The sequence below is a fragment of the Dicentrarchus labrax genome, unplaced genomic scaffold, assembly GCF_905237075.1.
Source record: "Dicentrarchus labrax unplaced genomic scaffold, dlabrax2021, whole genome shotgun sequence".
Taxonomy (NCBI): Eukaryota; Metazoa; Chordata; class Actinopteri; family Moronidae; genus Dicentrarchus; species Dicentrarchus labrax.
In genome coordinates, this window is record NW_026136705.1 from 8,116,781 (window position 1) to 8,141,347 (window position 24,567).

At 42.3% G+C, this 24,567-nt stretch overlaps 2 protein-coding genes across 2 annotated transcripts in view; both read left to right on the top strand.

The window, feature by feature from the left end:
- The window catches only part of arhgap32b (Rho GTPase activating protein 32b), a 124,083-nt gene extending 108,776 nt beyond the window's left edge, over positions 1-15,307 (top strand). Inside the window, exons 15-26 of the mRNA XM_051401642.1 lie at positions 3,335-3,437; positions 4,639-4,783; positions 5,359-5,441; positions 5,790-5,897; positions 7,314-7,459; positions 7,555-7,756; positions 8,083-8,228; positions 8,360-8,434; positions 8,574-9,407; positions 9,747-10,429; positions 11,396-11,522; positions 11,570-15,307. Coding sequence (XP_051257602.1) covers positions 3,335-3,437; positions 4,639-4,783; positions 5,359-5,441; positions 5,790-5,897; positions 7,314-7,459; positions 7,555-7,756; positions 8,083-8,228; positions 8,360-8,434; positions 8,574-9,407; positions 9,747-10,429; positions 11,396-11,522; positions 11,570-13,752 — 4,835 coding nt within the window. The 3' untranslated portion in view covers positions 13,753-15,307. The remainder of the gene's footprint in view (positions 1-3,334; positions 3,438-4,638; positions 4,784-5,358; positions 5,442-5,789; positions 5,898-7,313; positions 7,460-7,554; positions 7,757-8,082; positions 8,229-8,359; positions 8,435-8,573; positions 9,408-9,746; positions 10,430-11,395; positions 11,523-11,569) is intronic.
- Positions 15,308-19,041: 3,734 nt separating this feature from the next.
- Positions 19,042-22,641, top strand: h3f3c (H3 histone, family 3C). Its single transcript, XM_051401638.1, has 4 exons — positions 19,042-19,175; positions 20,285-20,428; positions 20,870-21,023; positions 21,193-22,641. Exons 2-4 carry the CDS (start codon positions 20,301-20,303, stop codon positions 21,319-21,321), a joined length of 411 nt encoding a protein of 136 aa, XP_051257598.1. The 5' UTR covers positions 19,042-19,175; positions 20,285-20,300; the 3' UTR covers positions 21,322-22,641.
- Positions 22,642-24,567: the final 1,926 nt, after the last annotated feature.

Genomic DNA, 24,567 nt, shown 5'->3' on the forward strand with positions numbered 1-24,567 from the left:
TTACAAGTAGATTACTGAAACTCTGCGGCTATATAGACCGGTACTAAACTGGTACCGGTTCCTGACTGGCCCTTACCAAAATATCAGTAAGCTAAATTTATGAAAATGCAGCTTAATACAATAACTCAGTTGTTTAACAACTAACTTTTAACTTTTTAGTGGCACTACTAGTGGCACTCATAAACCCGCATTTAACGCTGTCATGTACACTAACGTTCAAAAGTTTGGGGTCACCCAGACAATTTCATGTTTTCCATGAAAACTCACACTTTTATTCATCAAATGAGTTGCAAAATGAATAGAAAATATAGTCAAGACATTGACGAGGTTAGAAATAATAATTTAGTCCTTCAAACTTTGCTTTCGTCAAAGAATTCTCCATTTGCAGCAATTACAGCCTTGCCGACCTTTGGCATTCTAGCTGTCAATTTGTTGAGGTAATCTGAAGAAATTTCGCGCCACGCTTCCTGAAGCACCTCCCACAAGTTGGATTGGCCTGATGGGCACTTCTTACGTACCATACGGTCAAGCTGCTCCCACAACAGCTCAATAGGGTTGAGATCTGGTGACTGTGCTGGCCACTCCGTTACAGACAGAATACCAGCTGACTGCTTCTTCCCTAAATAGTTCTTGCATGGTTTGGAGGTGTGCTTTGGGTCATTGTCCTGTTGTAGGAGGAAATTGGCTCCAATCAAGCGCTGTCCACAGGGTATGGCATGGCGTTGCAAAATGGAGTGATAGCCTTCCTTATTCAAAATCCCTTTTACCTTGTACAAATCTCCCACTGTACCAGCACCAAAGCAGCCCCAGACCATCACATTACCTCCACCATGTTTGACAGATGGTGTCAGGCACTCCTCCAGCATCTGTTCACTTGTTCTGCATCTCACAAATGTTCTTCTGTGTGATCCAAACGCCTCAAACTTAGATTCGTCTGTCCATAACACTTTTTTCCAATCTTCCTCTGTCCAGTGTCTGTGTTCTTTTGCCCATCTTAATCTTTTCCTTTTATTGGCCAGTCTCAGATATGGCTTTTTCTTTGCCACTCTGCCTAGAAGGCCAGCATCCCGGAGTCGCCTCTTCACTGTGGACATTGAGACTGGCGTTTTGCCGGTACCATTTAATGAAGCTGCCAGTTGAGGACCTGTGAGGCGTCTATTTCTCAAACTAGAGACTCTAATGTACTTGTGCTCTTGCTTAGTTGTGCACTGGGGCCTCCCACTTCTCTTTCTATTCTGGTTAGAGCCCGTTCGTGCTGTTCTCTGAAGGGAGTAGTACACACCGTTGTAGGAAATCTTCAGTGTCTTGGCAATTTCTCGCATGGAATAGCCTTCATTTCTGAGAACAAGAATAGACTGTCGAGTTTTCTGGCCATTTTGAGAGTATAATCGAACCCACAGATGCTCCAGATACTCAACTAGCTCAAAGGAAGGCCAGTTTTATAGCTTCTCTAATCAGCACAACAGTTTTCAGCTGTGCTAACATAATTGCACAAGGGTTTTGTAATCATCAATTAGCCTTTTAACACGATTAGCTAACACAATGTACCATTAGAACACAGGAGTGATGGTTGCTGAAAATGGGCCTCTGTACACCTACGTAGATATTCCGTTAAAAATCAGCCATTTCCAGCTAGAATAGTCATTTACCACATTAACAATGTCTAGACTGTATTTCTGATTAATTTAATGTTATCTTCATTGAAAAAAACAGTGATTTTCTTTCAAAAATAAGGGCATTTCTAAGTGACTCCAAACTTTTGAACGGTATGTAAAGGGTGTCATGTTTTAAGCACTTTTGCCAAGACATCCTGTAAAATTAGCTGAAAATGTCAAACATTTACATTTAAAATAAAAGTTACAATCTACACCGCTACCTTGCTACTACATTTTCCAAATTCCATCATGTATTACAAGCAGACGTTAAAGTGGGATGTTGGTCAGACAAAACAAGTAATTTGAAGATGTCTATTGAGTCCAGAAGAGTAAAAAATATAAATAAATACATTATTAAATAATATTGTTAAATATTTAAAATAAAAAATGTAAAAAGAAGCTTTTCCTTTAAGCTCCGTATGATGGTAAAAAAATCAAAAAGCTGTTCCTGCCAACTTAAACCTCTGAGTACGATAAATCATTGAGTTTGAAGATTTAAATCATAAGTTGGCAAGTAATTCCTGCTGGGTTTAATTACTGTAGCTTCTCTTACACAGCACTTTCACATCCACAGAGGCGGTACATTAATTATCCCATTAATAGCCCAAACATCTTTGCTTCCACTGTCAGTCCGAATGTGTTCAGTTCCACTCTGCTGCCGCAGTAATGGCAGCGGCGCTTGAGAGCGCAACACATACATCATCATACTCATTTACAGTCAGTGGCAGAAGGTTTTCACTTTTTGCTGCACAGAGCTTTTAAAAGTGGTGTTCAAGGGATCGGAATCATCCCTAAATCAGATGAAAGCTGGTTTGAATGTCGTTGTTTTAACTAGAATTTAAGTGGATGAATTCTTGTATGTCCAACACGGACCCCACTTTCAAACACATGGTGTGTATCTTTGTGAAAAATGTCAAAATCTTCCTACGTGAAGGACTTTCAGAAGATTTACCCACCCTCACTGGTTTTGCCGAATGCCAACTAGTTTCCTGGCTTCTATGGCCTTGTTTTCTCTTTCGCTATGTGTGGAATTCTCCTGAACAGCTGCTTCAGCGAGTGTCCCACTCTCTGTCATCATCTGAATGATGTGTGAGCTGTGGGAGGCCTGGGAGCCTCTATATATATATATATATATATATATATATATATATATATATACATACATACACACACACACACACACACACACACACACACACACACACACACACACACTCCTTATCTCCCATACACACACACGAACACAGATAAATAACATGTCTGTATGATTCATGGTGGATGAGGGAGAATGAAGAAGCTGTGTTTTTCTGAGGTTTTTCTTTTTTGTCTATCCATCTCTAACACACAATCATTGGCATTGTGCTTCAAAGCAGAGCGCCTCACTCACAGACAACAACATGTTATCTCAGCGTTTGCTTCAACCAGAAGACTACATCGATGTAGAAAATGGGTTAAAGGCCAATCAACAGCACCAAATAAAGAAATGAAATCTTTTTTAAACTCTATATTTGTTTCTATTTTACAAGGTTCAAACGTTTCCACCCTCAACTCCAAAAGTGTGTTTTCACACTGTGTACTCACATCAGAGAGGAAAGTCAAACTACTCTTGACCTCAGTGAAGACTTGGACACATATTGACTGATGGGTTATGTGATGGCACACTGTCTTTCTCTTCGCAGTGCCCCAGGTCCTCAAGAGCTGCACCGAGTTCATTGAAAAGCACGGTGTGGTGGACGGCATCTACCGCCTCTCTGGAATCGCCTCAAATATCCAGAAATTGCGGTAGGAGAAACATGCTGCCTTTTTATTACTACTGTGTTCGATTCAAGTGTATCAGGAAACCACCTTTTTAGTCTAATGTAATCCCACAATAGCCCTTATCTAAAGGCTGATAACACATGAATTCCATCTAAGGGATTGTTGCACCTGTAAAGAAGAAAAGCCATGATGACATGCAGTGTAACAGTTGTTCCTCATCAACAGTTTTTACTATCTAATGTTGTCATACCAGGAGAAGAACTTTGGCAGGACATCTGGAACAGTCGTGGCTTATAAAAGGCAACATATGTGTTGTGGACATGTTAGATGATATTGTTTTCGTTCTGCTATGCTATGCTCTAAGATGTGCCTGCTTATGTGGGGACGACCACTTGCAAGGGTGTGATTTCCACTAGGGCTGCATGATATGGTAAAAATACCATATTGAGATCATTTGGACAGATATTGCGATATGATTCACAATGAGTGTGGGAATGGTCATTTTTACATTAGAATCTCACTGAGAAAAAAAGTTAAAGTCATAAGAATCTGAAACTTTTTGGGGGTGTATACCAAACAAAAATTTTTATTAAATCTGGAGAAATAGTTTTGTAGGCCAGGGCATCTCTGGAGATCTGGACATTAAAATGCTTTTTGTCACACAGTTTAGCTTTAGCTTTATGAAAAAATGACTTTTCCTATTGCACTTGGCCATATTGCAGTTTCAGTTAAATTTGGATTAATTATGCAGCTCTAATTTCCACTTTTACAGTTAGTTTGATTTCCTCTATAAAAGCTCTCTAAGCAATGTCCCCCCAATTGTCCAGCTGCCAAAATCCAGATGTGAGAAGGGATGAGTTCATGTTGATAGACTCTCTAGGTCACCTTAGTGTACGCTTTCAGTAATATTAAGTGCATATACGTAAGTGCAGATTTTGTTGACTAAGACTATATTTCAGTCTTACAGTCTATTTATTTTTGTGGTTAGAGATATAATTTCTAAATAAATAATAGAGGTGATATTTGCAGAATTTCGAAAAAAAAAAGGGTTTATTGGAATAGAATCGTGTTCCCTAGAATCACTGACCCCACCTTTAACAGAAAAGGGACATATCAATAATTTTCTCTTCTAAAACACTACTGAAATGCAGCTATCCATCAAACTGCAGTGGTGAGAAGAAGTCAGTTTGTTGACTCTGGCTTTGCCCTCTTTCTCTTTCATCAGGCACGAGTTTGACTCTGAGCAGATCCCCGACCTGACCAAAGATGTTTACATCCAGGACATCCACTGTGTTGGCTCGCTGTGTAAGCTCTACTTCAGAGAGCTGCCTAACCCCCTGCTCACCTACCAACTCTACGAGAAATTCTCTGTAAGCAAACACTTCTCACACACCACTTTCCTACACTAATGTGTGGATACGGGTCTACTAACTATTACTATACAGCGCCTGACTTTTGAGCTTGTTTTGAGTTTCTGTGCCCACAAAGATGCCCCGAAAGACACTGATAGGATGTGACTGACTTAATTTCAAATGTGTCCTTGATCTCTTTAAAAAAGAAAAGAAATTGCTCAGATTCATCTTGTTGGAATTTCTCAAATTTATCTTACAGTTATGAGTCACAGACACCCCTAAAATCACAGCATTGTACTTGACACACCCTATCATTACAAGTGCAGCAACCACTCTGTGTGTGACTTGGAATAAAAACCTTCTCCAGGCACAACAGAGCCGTCCCTGAAGATGAAGTAAATGTTTGCTGGTTGTTATGGCAGCTGGGGAGAGGAGGGGGCTGTGGCTGCAGACTGATGTCCCCTCCATGCTCCATGCAGCACTGTGAACCTGGGATGACAAGTGAATGAGTTTAATGTTGATACCCTGACACATCCCGCTGTTTATCTCCCTGTCACTATCTCCCCATCTCTCCCTTTGTTTGCACTCTGAAGGATGCTGTATCAGCAGCAACGGACGAAGAGCGACTCATCAAAATCCATGATGTCATCCAGCAGCTTCCTCCGCCGCATTACAGGTCAGTGTAGAGGCACACTGCCTCCCTTTGGCAGACTCAGAAACTGCCTGTGCATTATCATCAATTGTGTGTGTCTGTTAATGTTAAAATCAAGGGTTTTTGTAGTGCTACACTGTATTAAATGGAATCATTTAACAGGTCCCTGCTGACCTTTGCATTGGTGCTGATGAATTGAATTTCCTGTCCTTTGTGAAAGCATACAAATGCTAATTTCTAAGTGACATTCCTGCGAGATTTGAGCACAGTGAAATATGGACGCTCTGAAGAAGTAGCTCTATCATGGCCATTAGTTTGCACATCACTAGTGGGAGCCAATTAAAACTGAATAAATGAATATTTGATTTGTAGGACCCTGGAGTTCCTCATGAGGCACCTTTCCCACCTGGCGGCGTTCAGCTACATCACCAACATGCACAGCAAGAACTTGGCCATCGTGTGGGCACCCAACCTGCTGAGGTGAGACTCCGCAGCATCCATAGAATGTTCTTTGAATGCATGTTTTTCATTGCAGTGTATACGCTGTTTGGATTGTCCAGAGTTCTGTTATTTGAGTGATTTGGGTTTTTTTTTTTTTTTTTTTTTTTTTTATAACAAAGTTGATCTCGAGATAATTCTAATAATCTTCTCAGTTTGACCTGTATGTATTTGAGATTATGTGGGTGTTTTTTATACTACTCACATTAATGATTTCTCAGACTTGAATCAGACGTGATAATGGGCTCTGTGCAGCAGAGAGCTCCCTGTCTGCTGATCTAAATGAGTCATTCTGCCTGAATGGGAGAATTGAAGCCGCTGTTTGTGGGAGGGTTCTGATTAACATCAAATGTTGGAAATGCATCTCAAAAATTATGCAACTTTAAGACAAGACACAACAGGCAAAAACATTTTTTTTTTTCAAGCACTTGTGAATTTTGAGATTATGGCCTATTTTACTTTAAAAAGCCCCAAAAATACATTTAGGTGCAATTTTACTACACTTTGTTTTTGTCTGTAGATTTCAGTAAAACTTAGTAGCATTAGCTAATGCCTTATTTGGATACTAAAACATACAATTTTAGAAAACTTTTTTTTTCTTAAAGTAAGTAATCAGCTGGGGAAGTTTCATGTTGATATCTATTAGTTAATTTTTTTTACCTGTAGTGTCTATCTCTAAATGATTTTTCCTCACACTTTGAGACAGAAGTAGGGGTGGGTGATATGGGCAAAAAATAATATATCGTAATTTTTGGGGATTTTGGCGATAGCGATAATCAGACGATATCCTTTAAAATGTGATTGGAATTGTCTGAGTTAGGGCTTGTGTCCACCAAACGCGTTTTTAGCGCTGAGAGCGCTCAAAAACTCATTTTCCGAGCGCCCAGCGGTGTTAAAAGTTGAACAGATTTCAACTTGAAGCGCTCTGAGCGCTGCGCTAAAAAAATCTTTTCGAAACCAAACCATTTCCATGCCAGAGGTAGACCCACGTCTCGGCACTAAATCATCTGAAGTACCGCTAGCTTCAGGGACTGGAGGTGCTTGCATTTTCTCTTTACCATCACAACGCGCTGCTAAACTGTTGCAAGGAAGATGCTAGCGAGAGGTCATATGATCACGTAGGCCCACTACTCGTGTGACTGAATCCTGCCATGCTGTAGAGAGCGTTGCTGCACCGTGTATTAAGTGGATGTGAGGAGTTTCCGCGTGCGTTTCAATGTTTTTGGCGAAGTAATTTAAATACTTGATAATGGAAATTTGCACATCGTCAAAACAACAATGATGATATTATCGCAAACGATATATATCGCCCACCTCGAGACAGAAGCTTTGAGATTTTACTAAAATTATTTATATAGTAATTCTTTTTTCACTGTTGTCTTTTGATGATTGTTTCAGGTCCAAACAGATTGAATCTGCATGCTTCAGTGGCACAGCAGCCTTCATGGAAGTCCGGATCCAGTCTGTGGTGGTGGAGTTCATCCTGAACCACGTGGATGTCCTCTTCAGCACTAAACTCAGCTCACTAATACGAGAGGGAGCAGGTACGTACAGGCATCAGTAAGATAAGACCCCTGCCAAAATTGTCATTCTGCTTCTTCTGCTTGAGCAATAATGTTGTGATGTTCTACATCACCAGGTCACAATTCATTGTCACGGCCCAAATCCCTGCTGGTCTCATCACCCTCCACTAAACTTCTGAGTCTGGAGGAGGCCCAGGCCAGGACCCAGGCTCAGATCAACTCTCCGGTCACTGAAGACAGCAAATACATCGAGGTGGGCGAAGGTCCAGCTGCCCTGCAGGGCAAGTTCCACACAGTCATCGAGTTTCCCACTGAGAGGTTTGTCAACCCCTCTTCCTGTTGTGTCATTTGATGAATATAAAATCAAAATTTATACAAACAGCCAAAATTGCTGGAGTGTGTCTCCCTCTGCTGGTAGCTGGTGAGACTGCAGGCAGCCATATTCCTCCTGCACCAAGTTGCCATATCTGGACTGTCTCAAGTTTTAGACTTGGGCAAATATATAAAAAATGGAGATGATCTGATTTTACATGTGTAGAGTTAAAAACACATTATTGTAACTAATTACTATGTCCTGGCGTCTATGTATTTGTCAATGAGTTAGTGATACTAACTGCTTGTACACCACTGTTTTTTAATCACAGGAAGAGGCCTCCCATTAAATCCAAGAAGTCCCCTGTGGGTAGCTGGCGTTCTTTCTTCAACTTAGGCAAATCTTCCTCCATGTCCAAGCGCAAGCTGCACCGCAACCCCAGTGAGCCCAATGAACTAAAGGCCATGGCTCTCGCTGGTGAGTCAGTTCTTCACACCTGGAATGAAAACACACTCAGCTTTTTCAATCACTTTACCATTATGCAATGAGAAGAACTTATCTGACGAAACACAGCTGAATGATGGTACCGTTTAATCACTATGTTTCAGGCGGCAGAGGAGACACAGCAACGTTAAGATCAGCCAAAAGTGAAGAGTCACTGAGTTCCCTGCACAATGTTGAAGGTAATTGTATTATTTGAGTTGAATCAGTCAGCGCAGCCCATAGCATACTTTTAATGCTCTTTCTACAGTGTAGCCCACTGTTACCCACAGGGACTTGAAACAAATGTTTGTTTCTGATTATGTCATTTTCCTCCTTCAGGAGAGTCCAAGGTGTACCGTCCCCGGCGGCCACGCTCCAGCAGCGACGCCCTGTCAGCCTCTTTTAATGGCGAGCTGCTGGACAGCCGGCAGCATTGCAACTCCTACGACAACCTGGACGCCACAGAGGACAGCGACGGAGACGACGGGCCCATCTGTGTGCCTGCTCTCATTTCACCTCCCCGCTCAGCTGGTGAAGACGTGGACCTCAGCCCGCCGGACATCGGCATGGCCTCCTTGGACTTTGACCCCATGTCATTCCAGTGCAGTCTCCCCGACACCTCCTACGCCTTCCCCCTAGATGACTTGCCAGCTGGGGCCGAGTGCTCCATGTTAAAGAGGAGCCCCGGCAGTGCGTGCGGAAAGACCAACAGCTCTGAGCTCATCTCTGCCACCTTCCTGGGCAGCTTGACCTCCCCCATGTTGTCCACGGACTTCAGCCGGGCTGCCAGAGAGAAGGTGGAGAGCAAGAAACTGACCACTTCCTATTCTTACACTGATAAACCCACCCAGGCTGTGTCACCTATTAAATGCGGAAAGGCCACCAGTTTGACACCATTTGCCACTTCAGAGCTTTTCTCTACAGAGATGCCTGACAAGAATACAGCCGGACAGGCCACCTCTCCACAACCATTATCTCCTGCTTCAGCAGCCAAGGACTCTCCTCCCCTGATGGGCAGTGTGCTGCTGAGGGCAGCCGAGCCATCGCTAAGTGAGGCTTTCCAAATAGAGCTGCACTCTAAGCTGGCAGCCTTTGACAGTGTGGACAGTCAGGAGCTGAGGGGAGAGGACAGCGTACAGGAAGCGCCAGCTGCCAGCAGCCAAGAGCACCGCGGTAGGAGCACAGAATGTCATTTAAGTATAGTTTCTGGCATGTTTACACTGTGAATATTGAAAATAAGGCTTATTGCCTTATTTTCAATATTCAATATTCACATCATGCCATTAATTACATGAATGCTTTTTTTCTAGGTTTAGTTTCCCAGGTTTGCATGGATTTCATCTTAAATAAATCTTTTCTTATGATGCCCAAGCACCACACTTAACTTTTCCCCTCTTTTCCACTCTTGAAGCACTTGAAACCAACCTGCCTGCTGTCATGTCTTTTCTTCACCTACTGCTGTCTTGCTCATTTTTCAACTATAGATCCCTTGTGTTTTTGTGTCCCTGCTAGGAGTTGTAACTCCGGACTCTTCAAAGGACCTCACCCCTCGTTCCCTGAGCTCTACAGCTCCCACTACTGCCCCTCCTCCTCCTCCTCCCCCTCCTAAAAATGCTGCCCGCATGCTGGCCCTGGCCCTAGCCGAGTCTGCCCAGCAGGTCTCCGTTCATTGTCAGTCCCGGCCCTCTGAGCCCCCCACGCCGGTTTTCCCTCTGCAGCCACAGGAGGGCTCTAACTTCCAGGACTTGCCACATCCAGCGCTCCCACATTTCCAGACTTCCTCCGATGAGGGAGCAGGGAGAGGAAGTTCCCCACCGCCAAACAGCACTGCTCCAACGATCAGCCTGGCCCCATCTTATCCCTCCACTTCCAGTCCCACAATCAAGCAGCAACCAAAAGAGTTAACTGGCACGATTACCAAGCTATCAGACAGTGCCAAGTCCTCTACAACTCCACCTGGTACACAGCCAGAAACAGAGAAAAGAGAATCCACCCCACCAGACACTCCTCTTTACAAGTGTCCCCCACTCCCCAGTTCAACCAGCCTGACCTCTCCAACCAGGAAAAGTCCAGAAAGGCAGCAGCCAGTCACAGGTCAGATCCCAGTCCGTACCGGCTCATCTAGTAACACTCCAGTCACCACCCCCAGTGGCAGCTGCAAAGTCACTGGAGTCTTACCAGAGCCTGTTCCTGAGGTAAGTGTCATATCAGTTTCACATGCAGAATGTTACTTAGAAATTATTAATGGCCACTATATTGTGATATTGAGACACAGTAAGCATAATCCAAATGGATTCATTATTCATATGCAGCATAACATGAGCTACAGCCTGCAGACAATTAGTAAGGTTTTACAGTACCAGCACCTCTAAAGCTCACTAATCAAGACATTCTAGCTTGTACTGTATGTCTTCCTGGAGTCTTGTAACCAGAACAGACTCCATGAAATCACTGCACCTGACCACACATTTGTTTGTGTAGATTAAACTACCTAGATATAATGTGATAATTTGTGAGCTTTAGGGGTGCTGGTATGTGTTTTTTTTCTTTGGAGTAAATGCTAAGCTAAGGGTCTCCTGGTTCTAGCTACATATTTAGTGTACAGACACGAGAGTGCCTTGAGCATATAAAGGTTGAGCATATATATATTTGGATTAATTAATTAATTATTAATTTCATGATTAGGAATGGCCTGTGCTCTTATTACACACTGTGTTTGTGGCATACAGTCAGAATACCAAATGTGTCAGTACATTTGCCTTGGGGGTTGTCAGATGTGTAGCTTATTTGATGCTATCATATTCTGTATTTTTTGGCCTGCATAGGTCATATTTTAATTAGTGCTAGGTGTTAGAGTCACTAATGTCTCATATCATGATCATCTTAAGTCTTCAGAGCTTTTAAATATTCACTGCTTTCTTGTTTTTTTAAGCCAAAAGTATAAAAGTAACATAAGAAATACAAACAAAAAGCAACCAGACATTTAGAATATATGGCATGCTGCTACCAGTTACCAGACTGGTGACACTGGACAGCACCTAGCTGATGTGTGTGTGGTCAGGTTTTCATGATAACTCTTGTCCCAGAGCAGCAACGCTTATCTTTTGGTTTTGTAATGTTTCTTTAGTAAATAAGCTCTGTTTTGTTGTGTTTTGTCTCAGGTCAAACCAGAGGAGCCTGCACCGCCCCCAATACTTCCAAAACCATCAGAACCGGCACCTCCACCAATTCAAAAGCCTAAACGGCATGCTGTCTCATCCCAGCATCAAACACAAGCTCAGCAGCAGAGTCGAGCTCAGATACAGCCTCATCTTCCAAAACAGCCTCATCCGCAGCCTCAAACGCAATCTCAACCCCAAACCCAACCCCAACCCCAAACCCAACCCCAAACCCCAAACCCAACCCCAACCCCAACCCCAACCCCAACCCCAACCCCAACCCCAAACCCAAACCCCAACCCCAACCCCAAACCCAACCCCAAACCCAACCTCCACCCCTCTCAAAGGCTAGTGCAAGAGTGGCCCCCACCTCTGCTGAGCCTGTTGAGAAGCCTTGGGAGGCCATAAAGCCAGTACAGCCCTGTACAGAGTCTGCAAAGTACCACGACTCGTACGGACCCGCACCTCCAGCCCCTCCTGTCCGCACCATAGAGAGCAAACTGGCCACAGCAGCACTCAGCCAAAGTGAAGCCTCCTACCATATCCTGGGTGAGGGCCCTGCACCCGTGCATCTAGAAGATCCTCTGCCTCACCATCCTCTTTCTCCTCGTAAATCTTCCACGCACCAGCCAGCCTACCTGTACCACGCTAAAGGAGAGCCAGTCTTAATTGAGCCTCCAGGAGCTGCATACTACCACCAGAGGCCTGTTCCTCTAGGCCCGCAGTCCATGCCACACCACTACCGGCCAGACAGCGTCCCCCCACACCTCTCCTTCGTGTCCAAATCTGAGCCTCAGATACCTTACAGTGCCCGAGTAGACAATAGATACAGCACTTTAGGCCCCAGGTCCTATCACCACTCCATAAAGTCCAGAGGAAACACCCGCAGTGTGTACGTGTCTCCAGGGCCAGGGCATCAGGGTTATAGCCATGACAGAACCCACGGCTATCCCACCATCCGCAGAGTGCACTCACTGCATGTTCCTTCCACTATCCGCTCAGTGCCCATCCAGAGGACTGAAGTTCCTCCAGATGATGATATGTTCTTCTACCACCGACCCGTGTATCAGTGCAAAGCGTACCAGCAGTCCCCGCAGCAGTCCTCACAAGCCGACTACCACGTCACCCAGCTGCAGCCTTACTTTGAGAATGGACGGGTCCAGTATCGCTACAGTCCGTACTCCGGTTCCAGCCCTTTGGAGGCACCTTACTATGACATTGACCCTTACGGCACCATCCGGGTCAGGCACGTTCACTCCTATGGCAGCCGAGAGCCAGGAGCCGTTGCTGGCCGACCGGGTGGAAAGGCGACTGGGTACCACTACGTGGCTCGACACATTCTTCCACCAGGGAAGGAGCACAGCTTTGTGAGCAGAGACATGCCCCCAGGTCATGGAACCCAGGAGGCTGCTGCTTACCTTGCTTGGGACGCTGAGGAGTCAGAAAGGCTCCGCATGCACTCCATACGCAGGGAGAGCAGGGCCAGACAGAAGATTAAAGGCCCCGTCCTCTCTCAGTATGACAATGTCGGCTTGTTTGCACCAGCAGATATATCAGGCTATGAAACCCTGCACCTGCGCAGTAAGTCTGACCCAGGCAAAGCTGTGCTGGTTGCAGCCGAGAGCAAAGACGGGCGCTACCTCCCCAGACACATGGTGTCAGACCCTGATGTTCTCATGTACATGGAGACTGACAAGCATGTCCAGGGCACCACAGTGGGCGAAAAGTCAGATGGGCTCGCCAAGCAAAGCAGCTCCAAGAAATGCCAATCCTCTCACTCCCTTCCAGCTACTCTGAGCCACAGTCTCTCCCATCAGCAGGAGAGCGGCCGACACGAGGCCAAGTATGAGACTGGAGACGACAAGCAGGGTGGAGACGGCAGCAGGTCTAAACACTGGCAGCAGGAGTATCCCAGCAAGAGGAACTTTCAGCCACGTTACGAGTGTCCTGATTCTGACCACCACCAGGGTAAAGCGAAAACGTCGAGCGGCTACCACAGTACAGACGACCAGCCAGCAGCCCCCAGGGAACAACCTGCCCGCTCCAAACCGGAGCGATCACACAGTGTCCGAGAGCAGCAGCATTACAACCAGGGGAAGCCTGAACTGGACAGAGACTACTCATATCAGAAACACAGCACTAAAACGGCGCAGTCCCACTATGATAACTTGGACGATTACCACCCAGTACCTCAGCCTCAGGCCCCTGTTCAAAAACGTGGAGGCTCCAGCTCCTATCCGGCCCCGGGATTCACAGCGAGCCACAACAACAGAGCGTACTCCACAGCACTGGGCCAGGGAGCCTTTATCCAGACTGACCTGGCCATGCAGAGGCCAGAGACAGAGATACGTACAGAATGAAGCATTTGTCGGGGGGGGGGGTTGTGTGAAATGATCTTTAGCTGTGTAGAAGAAGAAAGACTCTGTTGAGCTACGGTTGAGCAGCCTCTGCAGGACAGTGGACTGTCGTATCACCAATATTTTTGCTCCTCTGTATTTTTAATGAATTGTAAAGAAAATTGTAAGACTTTTTACAGAAAGTCCTGAATGTACCTGAAATTATTGTCCAAGAGGTCATATTATTGTGATTGATTGAGACAGTAGCCAGTCATAAATGTATATGATATGTAAGACGTAAGGTACTTTTACAGGAACCACAAAAATGTAAAATATATATACTATATATATATATATATGAATAGAATCACTAGTAAAAAGGGATTTTTAGTTGATTTTTTTGTTTTTAGGCGTGGAGCTGGGTATGAGCATAACTGGGATTAAGGTTTGCATTTTAGAAATGCATGCACTCTTACAGAACACTTCTGTGTACTTCATTATCCATTGCGTTTTTTCTGGATGTTACAGCACAAGTTATTGAAGGAGGATACACATAGGTCATCACGCCCTCCCTCTGCTACGTACACAAGTAGGCGGTACAGTGTGTCCACGTTTGTCTCAAAGAATCCGACTGGGTGGGAGGTTTAATAAGGGGCTGCAATGGTTACTTTCAGTTAATACAGTGGTTATCAATGTCTTATTTTCTCTGTGACTGTGCCATTTTTATGTAACTTTGCTATAAACCGATTTCAATGACTTCTAATGGAATGTTTTGGTACTTGTTTGTTCTTCATTGGAAGAGGGACCAAACGACTTGGCGCAGTTGTTGCACATACGGGATAAAGAGGGGAAGATGGATGAATGCCTGTTGTACCTTTAGATGTGTAAGAGGTTATTTTTATTTCTTTTTTTCCCATCACATTCACGGTACTTTCATGAACTGGACTGACTGAATAAAGATGAAAATATTGTCCTCTCAAACAACGTAGTGAAGAACATGTTGCCGCTGCTTTGTGGAAAAAAACAACTTGGTGATGAGCCTTAAATTGTGTTCCTACAGACCATATTTTGTTTACTCTCATTGTCAGGTCCATTGTCATAATGCACAAACATTGTGATATCTAGATTAGAGATCACTTTTGATGATTCTTGACAGTTCAGGGTTGACAGGTGACCTGGGGCTATTTAGTTTTGTATCGCCTCACTGGTTCTGAATTTAAAACAACGAAGGAGGGAACGTTTCTTTTTTTAAAGATACCTGGGGCTTTTTATTTTCAGGCTGAAAATCAATGTATAGTACATCCATCTGGTATTATACTACATGCCCTCTTGGTTCACCATAATGTATGGATTACAATTTGTTTCAAATATGTCTAAATCCAGGTTGTACTCTGTAACTGTTTGACTTCTATATCGCTTGCAGGTTTTGCTCCTCTTGCCTTATGTAAAGCCTCTACCTTTTCAGATGGGGCATTGAAGTAAGGCACCGTGTACTTGAATGTGAAAACACTCTTGTCTCAAACTAGAGGTATCTAAAGTTAGATATGAAATAAATAAAACTGTTCAGGAATAGCTATAATCCATGTCTTTTAATATGTGCGTGATGTTACTGATACACCTCTGTTTGGTTCAGTCTGATAATTCCTTGAGGAAGGACAAAATTCAAAATCTAGTTTAGGAGACAGGAGCACAAAGCAGTGCTAGTTGTCAGTTGTCAGTAAGCGTAACATTGGCTGTGTGCGCTCTATGTGAAGGAAATAATTTCCAGTCATATATTTCAGAGTTTATCTTAAATCATTACTGACTGGTCACAGTAGGCTGACCTGATGTCAATATGTTGCTTTTAGAAAATTCAACATTCTCAGCGTGTCAAATGTCGTACAAGGAGTTTTTAAACGGATTACGAATCTCAATTTAACACTGACTCAAACAACAATGTCAGTGAGAACTATTTTTATATAGCTGTTCTTAATGGCTGCCACCGGGTTGGATTTCACTTGAAATCAATGAAACGAGGCGGTAGAAACACTATCGCTTTTGTCCACAGGGGCTGCCAGAATCAACACAGAATGAAAGTTCCTTGTAGGGTTAGTGGGCTTTAACTTCACTGTGCAGTTTTTGACCTCTAGTAGAGCTATGGAACTGTTTTGTTTGTCTCATGTTCACACAGGTAGTGGGTGGTCGATAGCACCAGGCAATACACCCCACCAGATAAACATGGATGTAAGCAACGCTGGATTTAGAATAGTTTAAAAATCAGCTTTGCAAATGTTTTACGAGTAAGGAAATACATTCAACATATATGTTAGACCCCAAGGATACACGCAAGGTGTCAGTAACACTGAATGTAAACTTGTTAAAAACTGGATGTATAAAATTCAATGGCACCAAAGTCCTCAATACACTTTAAAATGCTGCTCATTCACACCCGATCCAGAGACTTCCACTGGCTCCCAGTCAAATTCAACAAAATCTGTAAAATCCCACTCACCACCTACAAGGTCTACCTGATCTCCTCCAAAACTCTCTTGTTCCAACTTGCATTTCCTGGCCAACTTCTGGTGCAGAAAAACATCTGCAAGCACAGATGTTATTAGTGTACATGCAGCATTTTGGACTAAAGGTAAGAGTTAGCGTATTTCAGCCAGATGGCCTATTTCCGCCCCTGTTTCAGTAAACATTCACCCTGCTGAGAGTTCCTTGAGCAGGACTTCTTACCTCCACCAGACTCGGTGGCTAACTCTGACCTCCCAGTGAGGAAAGCAAGACAAGAAAGTCTCTATAGAGATCAATAAACATCTGACAAATACAATATAATGGCACATGATCAAGAGAAGCATGCTACAGATTTTAAATCACTAAAACCTCCCAAGCACTATTGCCATCCTTGGTAAATTGACAAAAAATTTGCTGTTCATTTTTGAAATTAAATTATACACATAAAAAAAAAAAAAAAAACCCCCTTTCTTCAAACCAAAAAAAAAAAAATTTTTTTTTTTAAAAAAAAAAAAAAATAGGTGGTATAAAAAATAAAATATTTTTAAATGCATTATGACTTATTTAACACATACTGAGATTTTGTGAACACCTTCAAATATATAAATTTGAATTCATTTGAATTAGAAAAGAAATATTGACTAAATTTAATAAAAATGAATGGAAGCAATTGCCATATCGTTCTGAATTTTAAGTAGTTTTTTTCAGTGTGGAGAGAAGCACAAACCATTGGGATGAGGATCTTTAAATTTACCCTTTATTTCTGCCTTTTATTTTTGTTGATAAGATTTATACAGATTTAAAAAAGAAAGTTTGTGTTTTCTGGAGCTTCTAAGGCAACTGAAACTGTTTGAAAGTAACTAAATGAATTGGTTCAGACATGTCATTACAGGTGACTGAATTCTAACTGCTCTGGTGCTGTGATGTGAGTTCTAACACATGTCCAAACAGAGTTCTATATTTATTTTCGAAGAGAGAAGCTAAATGAGGGCTTTTCAAATGAGGCCAATAGGGGGCACTACAAATGATAAGAAAAATGCTTTGACTGCTCCAGGGCCAAACATCCATCAAAACAGGAAGGCTGGTCATGAATCAGAGTAGTTTTGCAGCATCAGTTTGGAGCTTGGCATAACCTTCATGTCAGCATGACTGATTACAGCATGTGTGCTTAAATGTCATCCACATGGAATATGTAGAAATGATGATGCCATCACAAGAACATAACCTTTGATCATGCAGGCCTGAACTCATACGCTTAGATTTACTTTCCTTCCTGTTTCATATGTCGGCCAGTAGGGTGATCAGGGAGATAAAACTCTTGATAAATGTCAGAACTGGTGATATTAAGTGATTCAACTCCAGCAATAACTACATTAAAATGTTGGTTTTATCTCTGTTCTCTTAGAGGTGTAATAATATCCTACTGTTGCTGTCAATCATCATGAGGAGTCAGTCAGTTTGTTATTTTTCTCATTTTCTCCTGTACAGATATTTAAGGGAAGAAAAATGAATTCAAGAAGAATAACTAAATAACGATTTTATGACATCCAATTAAAATGTTGATAGCGTAAAAAAAAATGGAGAGAGTTGCTGGGGAGGGGTGGATGGAGGGGAAGGGAGGGAGGGAGTAAAGAAGGATTTATTATTTATTTATATACATGGTATGTACTCTATAATGAATGTGGATGTTGAGAAAGTCAAACCAATAAAAATATGGTCACAATGATTATGGGTCAGTCCCCACAGGTGACCTAAACAATCGTCCAATCAACCCAGAGCAATGTTGACATTGAGCTAAAATCAATGGGGAAAGGCAAATGAAATAGCAGCAGTCATACAGAACCTGACTTTTACACATTTTAATTGTCTGTTTTTCAAAAATATGGATTCTATTTTACATTCTACAATTTTTTCACTCTCAAATTCATATTGAACAAAAAAATAATTATTATACTATATAACCAGTGGTGGAAGAGGTACTCATCTTACCAAAATAAAAGTAGCCACAGTGTAAAAATACTCTACAAGTAAAAGTCCTGCATTCAAATTTTTACTTTAGCAAATGCAGAAAAGTATTAGCATCAAACATACTTAAAGTACCAAAAGTAAAAGCACTCATTATGCAGAACTTCAGAATAACATATTTATTGCACTGATGTATTACTTTAATTCACTTTAACTACTTCATATACTGCCAGGTGTTTTAGTGTGTAATGATACATCATCATTTATTTGTTTATGATTATCTTGATTATATTTTGTATTTTTATTCTGAATCTGCAAAGTAACAAAACGCTTTTAATTTAAATGTAGTGAAGTAGGACAACTGAAAAAAAGAAATGTGTGAGTGTTTGTAACCTGCGACAGTAAAAGTACAATATTTGTCTGATAACAAATATAAAGTAGCGTACAATGGAATTACTCAAGTACCTCAAAATTGCACTTCCACAACTGGTCAAAACATATTGTACCGCCACAGTCTCACAGTCTCTTGTATGTATTTTTAAAATGGCTTTGGCCCTTTAGAGTCCAAATAATTGTATTGTTTTTTTATATTCATGCTAATATCCTGTGCCTGAATTCTTAATATAATTTAATCCCCTTTCTTGTTCTGTAATTTGTATTTCTTGATAAATGTTTATGTGAAAACATGTAACTGTAACAGTTATACCTAACAAAATAATTACATAATTATGTGTCACTTTCTTATTATGACGGTATTGTCACAAAACCAACAACGTTTGTAACAAAAAGTTGTTGTTGAGGAAATGAAGTTACAATGTTTACAAATGTTGGCAGTTGCATTGTGGGAGACAGATGATTGACACGGCCGCCATTTTGCTCCAGCTCTCCCTGCTTCCATTGTGTGAGAGATAGTAAATATCTGACACTGCCAGACAACCACAACACACTTGTATCCGCGCGAAGAAAAAGCGTTAAATTCACCCACGGTAAGTTCCATTTTTGTCACACTTTTTCAACCATGAGATACTATTCATCGTTTAGTGAAGAAAATGGGACAGATAAAGTAGTTTTAGTGCTGAAATAGCGTGTTATTTCGACGCTGTAGAGAGGAGAAAAAGCAGCTGCCCCGATGCCCAGGCACACAGAAAAACGGCTCAGTACTTGCACTGCCGAAATATCTGCTCCACTTTCATACTCCATTTCAACCTCGCTGTCTCGCTTTAATATTCACCCGCTTCGCACGCCTTGACCCTCATTCGATAGCCACACTTGTCCTCTACGTTTTGTTGGTAATCTTGTATGCACACGTTGTTTGTTTATGAAGAGAAATGTCAAAGTTTACGTCCCGCTCATTGCCTGTATATTGGTAGGTTGATTTGGGTCTGCGGCCATAATCTTGCGGTATGAGGCGGGCTTAAGGCTGCTCGTCCCGCCCTAAAACCCTGCAGGATGAAACGCCATTGGTCCTCAAGTGAGACACAGACGCAGCGGATTGGTCTGTTTCGGGATGAAGACCTGTTCAGCAATGTGATTGGTTTGGTGGGGAGAACACTGTGTCTGGATTGGCTGGGCACGGTTTGTCTGTACAGCTGCCAAACCGGGGGAAAAGTTTTCCCAGGCGACCCAACATGACCAAACATCAAAGACTGTGAGATAGATGGAGGGAAAACAAAAGTCCCTCTCTCAAAAACGTTGAGTGATGGAAAGCATTAAAAAAAGATGATAGTTTACGGACCCTTGTGCATGCAAGTTCTAGGAGAAAATAATGATAATAAACAGAAAACGCATTTTGTAAACCTTGCCTTTATTATAATTCTATATTATATAAGATAATTTAATATCACCAAAACGTAAATATGAAGCTAACACTCAATTTGAACTATTTAACTGAATCATTATAATTGACATATTCAGTATGTGTTGTTGTGACTTGTCTGATAATCTATAAATGTATGAATAAACAGTTATATTAGGATAGAACTGATAATAGCAGGTGGAGAGTGTGTATAAATCATGTTAAGGCCAGAGAGAAAAAGGGAACCATACTATGAACAATTCAAAGTATGCTGTTACATTTTTGTGATATTCCCTTCAGGTGACACTTCGTCGAAATGGCTCGTACCAAGCAGACCGCTCGTAAGTCCACTGGAGGAAAGGCTCCTCGTAAGCAGCTGGCCACCAAGGCTGCCCGTAAGAGCGCCCCCTCTACTGGTGGTGTCAAGAAGCCCCATCGTTACAGGTAACGCCTTGATTTGAATTCTTTCTTTCATAATGCTTTATGTTTTGATATTTTTTTATTTACTAAAACCTCTTGTTTGCAGCGTTTTACACTGGTGGTATTAAAACGAAAACATTCACATCCTTCTGTTTGATTCTACTTGAGGCTACGGGGATAAATCATGGAACCAATAGTGATTTTCCTTCATATCCTAAATACACTTTAGATGTAAAAGAGGTCTTAAATTTGCATTAATAATGGCCTTCAAACGTCTTAAATTGAACCTGTTGAAACCTGCAGAAACTCTGAGTTAGGCAGTAGGAGGTAAACTGCACATCAGAGTTAAAAACTATTGGGGTGACGGGGTTTTAAGTGACTAAAGGGTGTCACATGGAGGCGTTATTCCTTCAGCAGATGAATTAAAGTTAAACTAACCTGCTAGAGTTTGGTTGTGTGTTTAAGGCCTGGTACTGTGGCTTTGCGAGAGATCCGTCGGTACCAGAAGTCCACTGAGCTGCTGATCCGTAAGCTGCCCTTCCAGCGCCTGGTGAGGGAGATCGCTCAGGACTTCAAGACCGACCTGCGTTTCCAGAGCGCCGCCATCGGAGCCCTGCAGGTGTGGAAGGCTGAGCTGTATTCAGTTGGTTGCAGTCTGCAACTTCACCGCTCGATGCCATTAAATCCTACACACTGGTCCTTTCAAAAGCGATAGCAGTGTAACTTCCAAACTGTATAACTGACACACTGCTCCTGCTAATATGTGCTGTCCCTCTCTCCCCCTGCAGGAGGCCAGTGAGGCGTACCTTGTGGGTCTGTTTGAGGACACCAACCTGTGTGCCATCCATGCCAAGCGTGTCACCATCATGCCCAAAGACATCCAGCTGGCACGCCGCATCCGTGGAGAGCGCGCTTAGACGGCCTCCCTAATGTTTCACCTCTGTCCTGTTTTTCTTTACCCGCCCCAGCCCTCACTCCTTCATTCTACCCCACCCACCCACCTCCTCCCGTCCCTGTCCCCCTCCCTCCCCAGCCTGCCCAACTTCTCAGTAGACTTTAGAGTAATCCTGATTATGAAGAGATAGAAATATGTTGAAGTATGGTCTCTCATAGGTTTTTTGTCTTCACCAAATGTTTTTAGGGTACCTTTTTCGTGCATGTAAAAGGTTTTTCAGATCAGACGCACATGTGCACACATACTCAAACAAACACGTCACTGGGTTTGGGTGGTGCCTCAAGAACATGAAGCCCACCCTCGAGCTCACCTGGATTCCTCCGGGGTGGGAGGCCCAGCGGGTGTGGTTTGTGTGGCTAACAGAGGTGAAGCAGAGGGATGTGGCCGAGGGGCTAGTGTGCTTAAGGGGAGCTGCAACTTCCACAGCAGGGTGCTATTAAAACTAGTCCCGAGGCCTCTGCTCCATCTGAACACCCTCCTCCCCTCCCAACCCAGTCCGTCCCTCTACACCCCCACTGCCCCCTCGCTCTGCAGCTGCAGCCAGATGGCTCGCTGTACCTTTTCAGACCACCTCCACCTCTGTGATCTGCACTGGGAGGGGACGGCGGACTGTTGGTCTGTCTGTGTGGATGCATGAGCTCTGATCTGTCAAACCACTTGTACTCAACAAATAAGAATCTTTTGGTTGCTTAAGAATATTGATTATCGTTGTGGATATGGTGTCTATTTTTTTTACGCATATAATTCATGGATGAGCATCTCTTCTCTTTACCACTTCCAAAATCATTGCATTAACAGAAAAAAGCAATTAACATTGTCAACATCAGTTTTTGTTACAGTGATCTGATTCGTTATAGAAAATCAGGAAGGGCTTCTCTGTTTTCCAAGGCAACTTCTATTCTAATGGCAGCCACACGGGGGCGATGGTTTACCATCTCTCCGTCTATCCAGTTGTTCACTGTAGATCAGTCATCACACACTCTGCTTCTGTCTCTATCGTATTCTCCACACATAGGCTTTAGACTCGTCACAACAGTATGAATTGACATTATAGTGACAGTTACACTCTGCATGTTTAGGCTCTGTGTGTCTCTTGCACTCCCTGTAGATCTGAACACATAATCTGTCCCTTTCTCAAAATTTGTGATACACAATATAACCTCATATTTGTTTTCTTTTCTATTTTTCTTATTCCTCAAGATTTTCAGACGTATAAATAAGCTGATCTTTGTATTTTCCAAATTTCTCATATTATGGTGGTAATAAATAGGTGTTAAAAACTGATGCTGGTTGGTGTGATTTATTTGCGTTACAGTTTTTCACTCAGGCTGAGATGCTCCAGTGGCCAAAACAAAGGCTGGATATGAGTGGATATTATATGCATAGTATATAGTGTATTTAAATGGAACAAGGCAATACAAAAGGACGCAAATATTAAGTAAAGTAAAACTAAAAGAAAAATGATAGATAATAAATATTACAGTGCATATATTATTTCATGAATAAACAGTCCTGAATGTTTCAAATGCAGTGTGAAACAGGAAAGCAGGTTTTAAGCCCTGATTCAGAAGAACTGAGAGTTGGAGCAGATTTAGAGTTTTCTGGGAGTGGAGCATAACATCTGAATGCTGCTCCTTTGTGTTTAGTTTTGATTCTGGCGACAGTAAGCAGACCTGAACCCAGACCATCCAACAGGTCGGAAGGTCAGAAATGCATTTTGGCTCCAAACCATTCAGTATCTTTTGAACCCACAGCAGTATTTTAAAGTCAGTTTTTTGACACACAGAGCAAGCGTAACTAGTCGAGCCTACTGAAGATAAAGGACAGTTTTCCTAAATCCCCCTGAGACATAAATCCTTTAATTCTTGATATATTCTTGAGGTGATAGATGGCTGATTTTGTAATTGTCTTAATGTAGATGTTAACCATGACTATGCATGACAAGATTTCTGACTTGGTTTGCAATTAGTGTGGGAATTGTTGAGTTTCCTTAAATTATGTTATAAGGAGTATGATCTAAATTTGCTCCATGTGAAAAGTGTCCTGAGTTAACTGTTAGGATTTGGCACCATTGAAATGAAACTGAATTTAAAAAATATAAAGAAAAGTAGCCCTCCAAATAGGATACGTAGCACTGCCCCAGTGTATATACAATGGGGAAAAAATAGCTTCACAGCTGGCTGCTAACATGAACAAGCTGCTTGTGTGTTCATTCAGTAGGCTAATAATAATCCAATAGTATAATATATCATAATCTAAACACTGACGGAGGCCATTTTTCTTGCTTTCATATTTTTGCTGATAATACTTTTGTACTTTAAGTAAATTATTTTGTATTATTCAGTATTTTTACATTGTGACATAGGTACTTAAGTAATGGATGTCAGTCAATGGACCACCACTGTCTGACAGATCAGGGGCATTAGAAAAGAAAGATCTCAGTATCATTAGTAAAGAGCAGGTTCACATTTGACTACATTTAGTCCATTATTGATAATATACCTGTGACAGCTAATGGTTCACAGTGATATCCCAGTAATGAAGAACTGCTTCATGAAGCAGTTCTGCTTGTATATTTCCCATAACTGTGTTCAGAATGTGATTAGATATTTCATATATTCATCACTTCCTGTGTAGGCAGAGAAGTGACCTAAACATACCCGTTACAGCCCCTCACTGTGAGACAAACCCCCACTAGGGGTTACAAAACATCATGGGGGATCGTGAGTTCTTCTTGGTTTGGCGTGTAAGAAAACTTAAAAATGATACAGGTTCACTTCTGTGAAGAAAAAGTAAATGTAAATTGTATAATAGAACAATGACCAAGCATCAGGGAGAAGAAAACATTGAATTTGTCAAAAAAAGAAGCTATAAAATATTTATGATTGTGAAAAAGAATTTTTAAAAATAAAATACAGACGGACTTAGTCAGGGATCATCAGTTTACTCAATGGTAGAAAAGCAGTCCCTGAAGGAAAAAGGTGGGAACCACTGATCTAATTTTTACCACTGTCACCATGTGTTAGGACCTGTAACAATCACTTTCAACCAACGTTTGGACTTTGCCAACACAAGTTCTCCTCCTCAGACCGCGTGCCGTGTTTTTGTTTTCTGGCGTTCACCTTCCTCAAGGTCTGCTCGGTGCCGTCCATCCCCCATCACATCTGCTGCTCCGTGGGATTACAGCGCAAATGTCTGTCTGAAACTC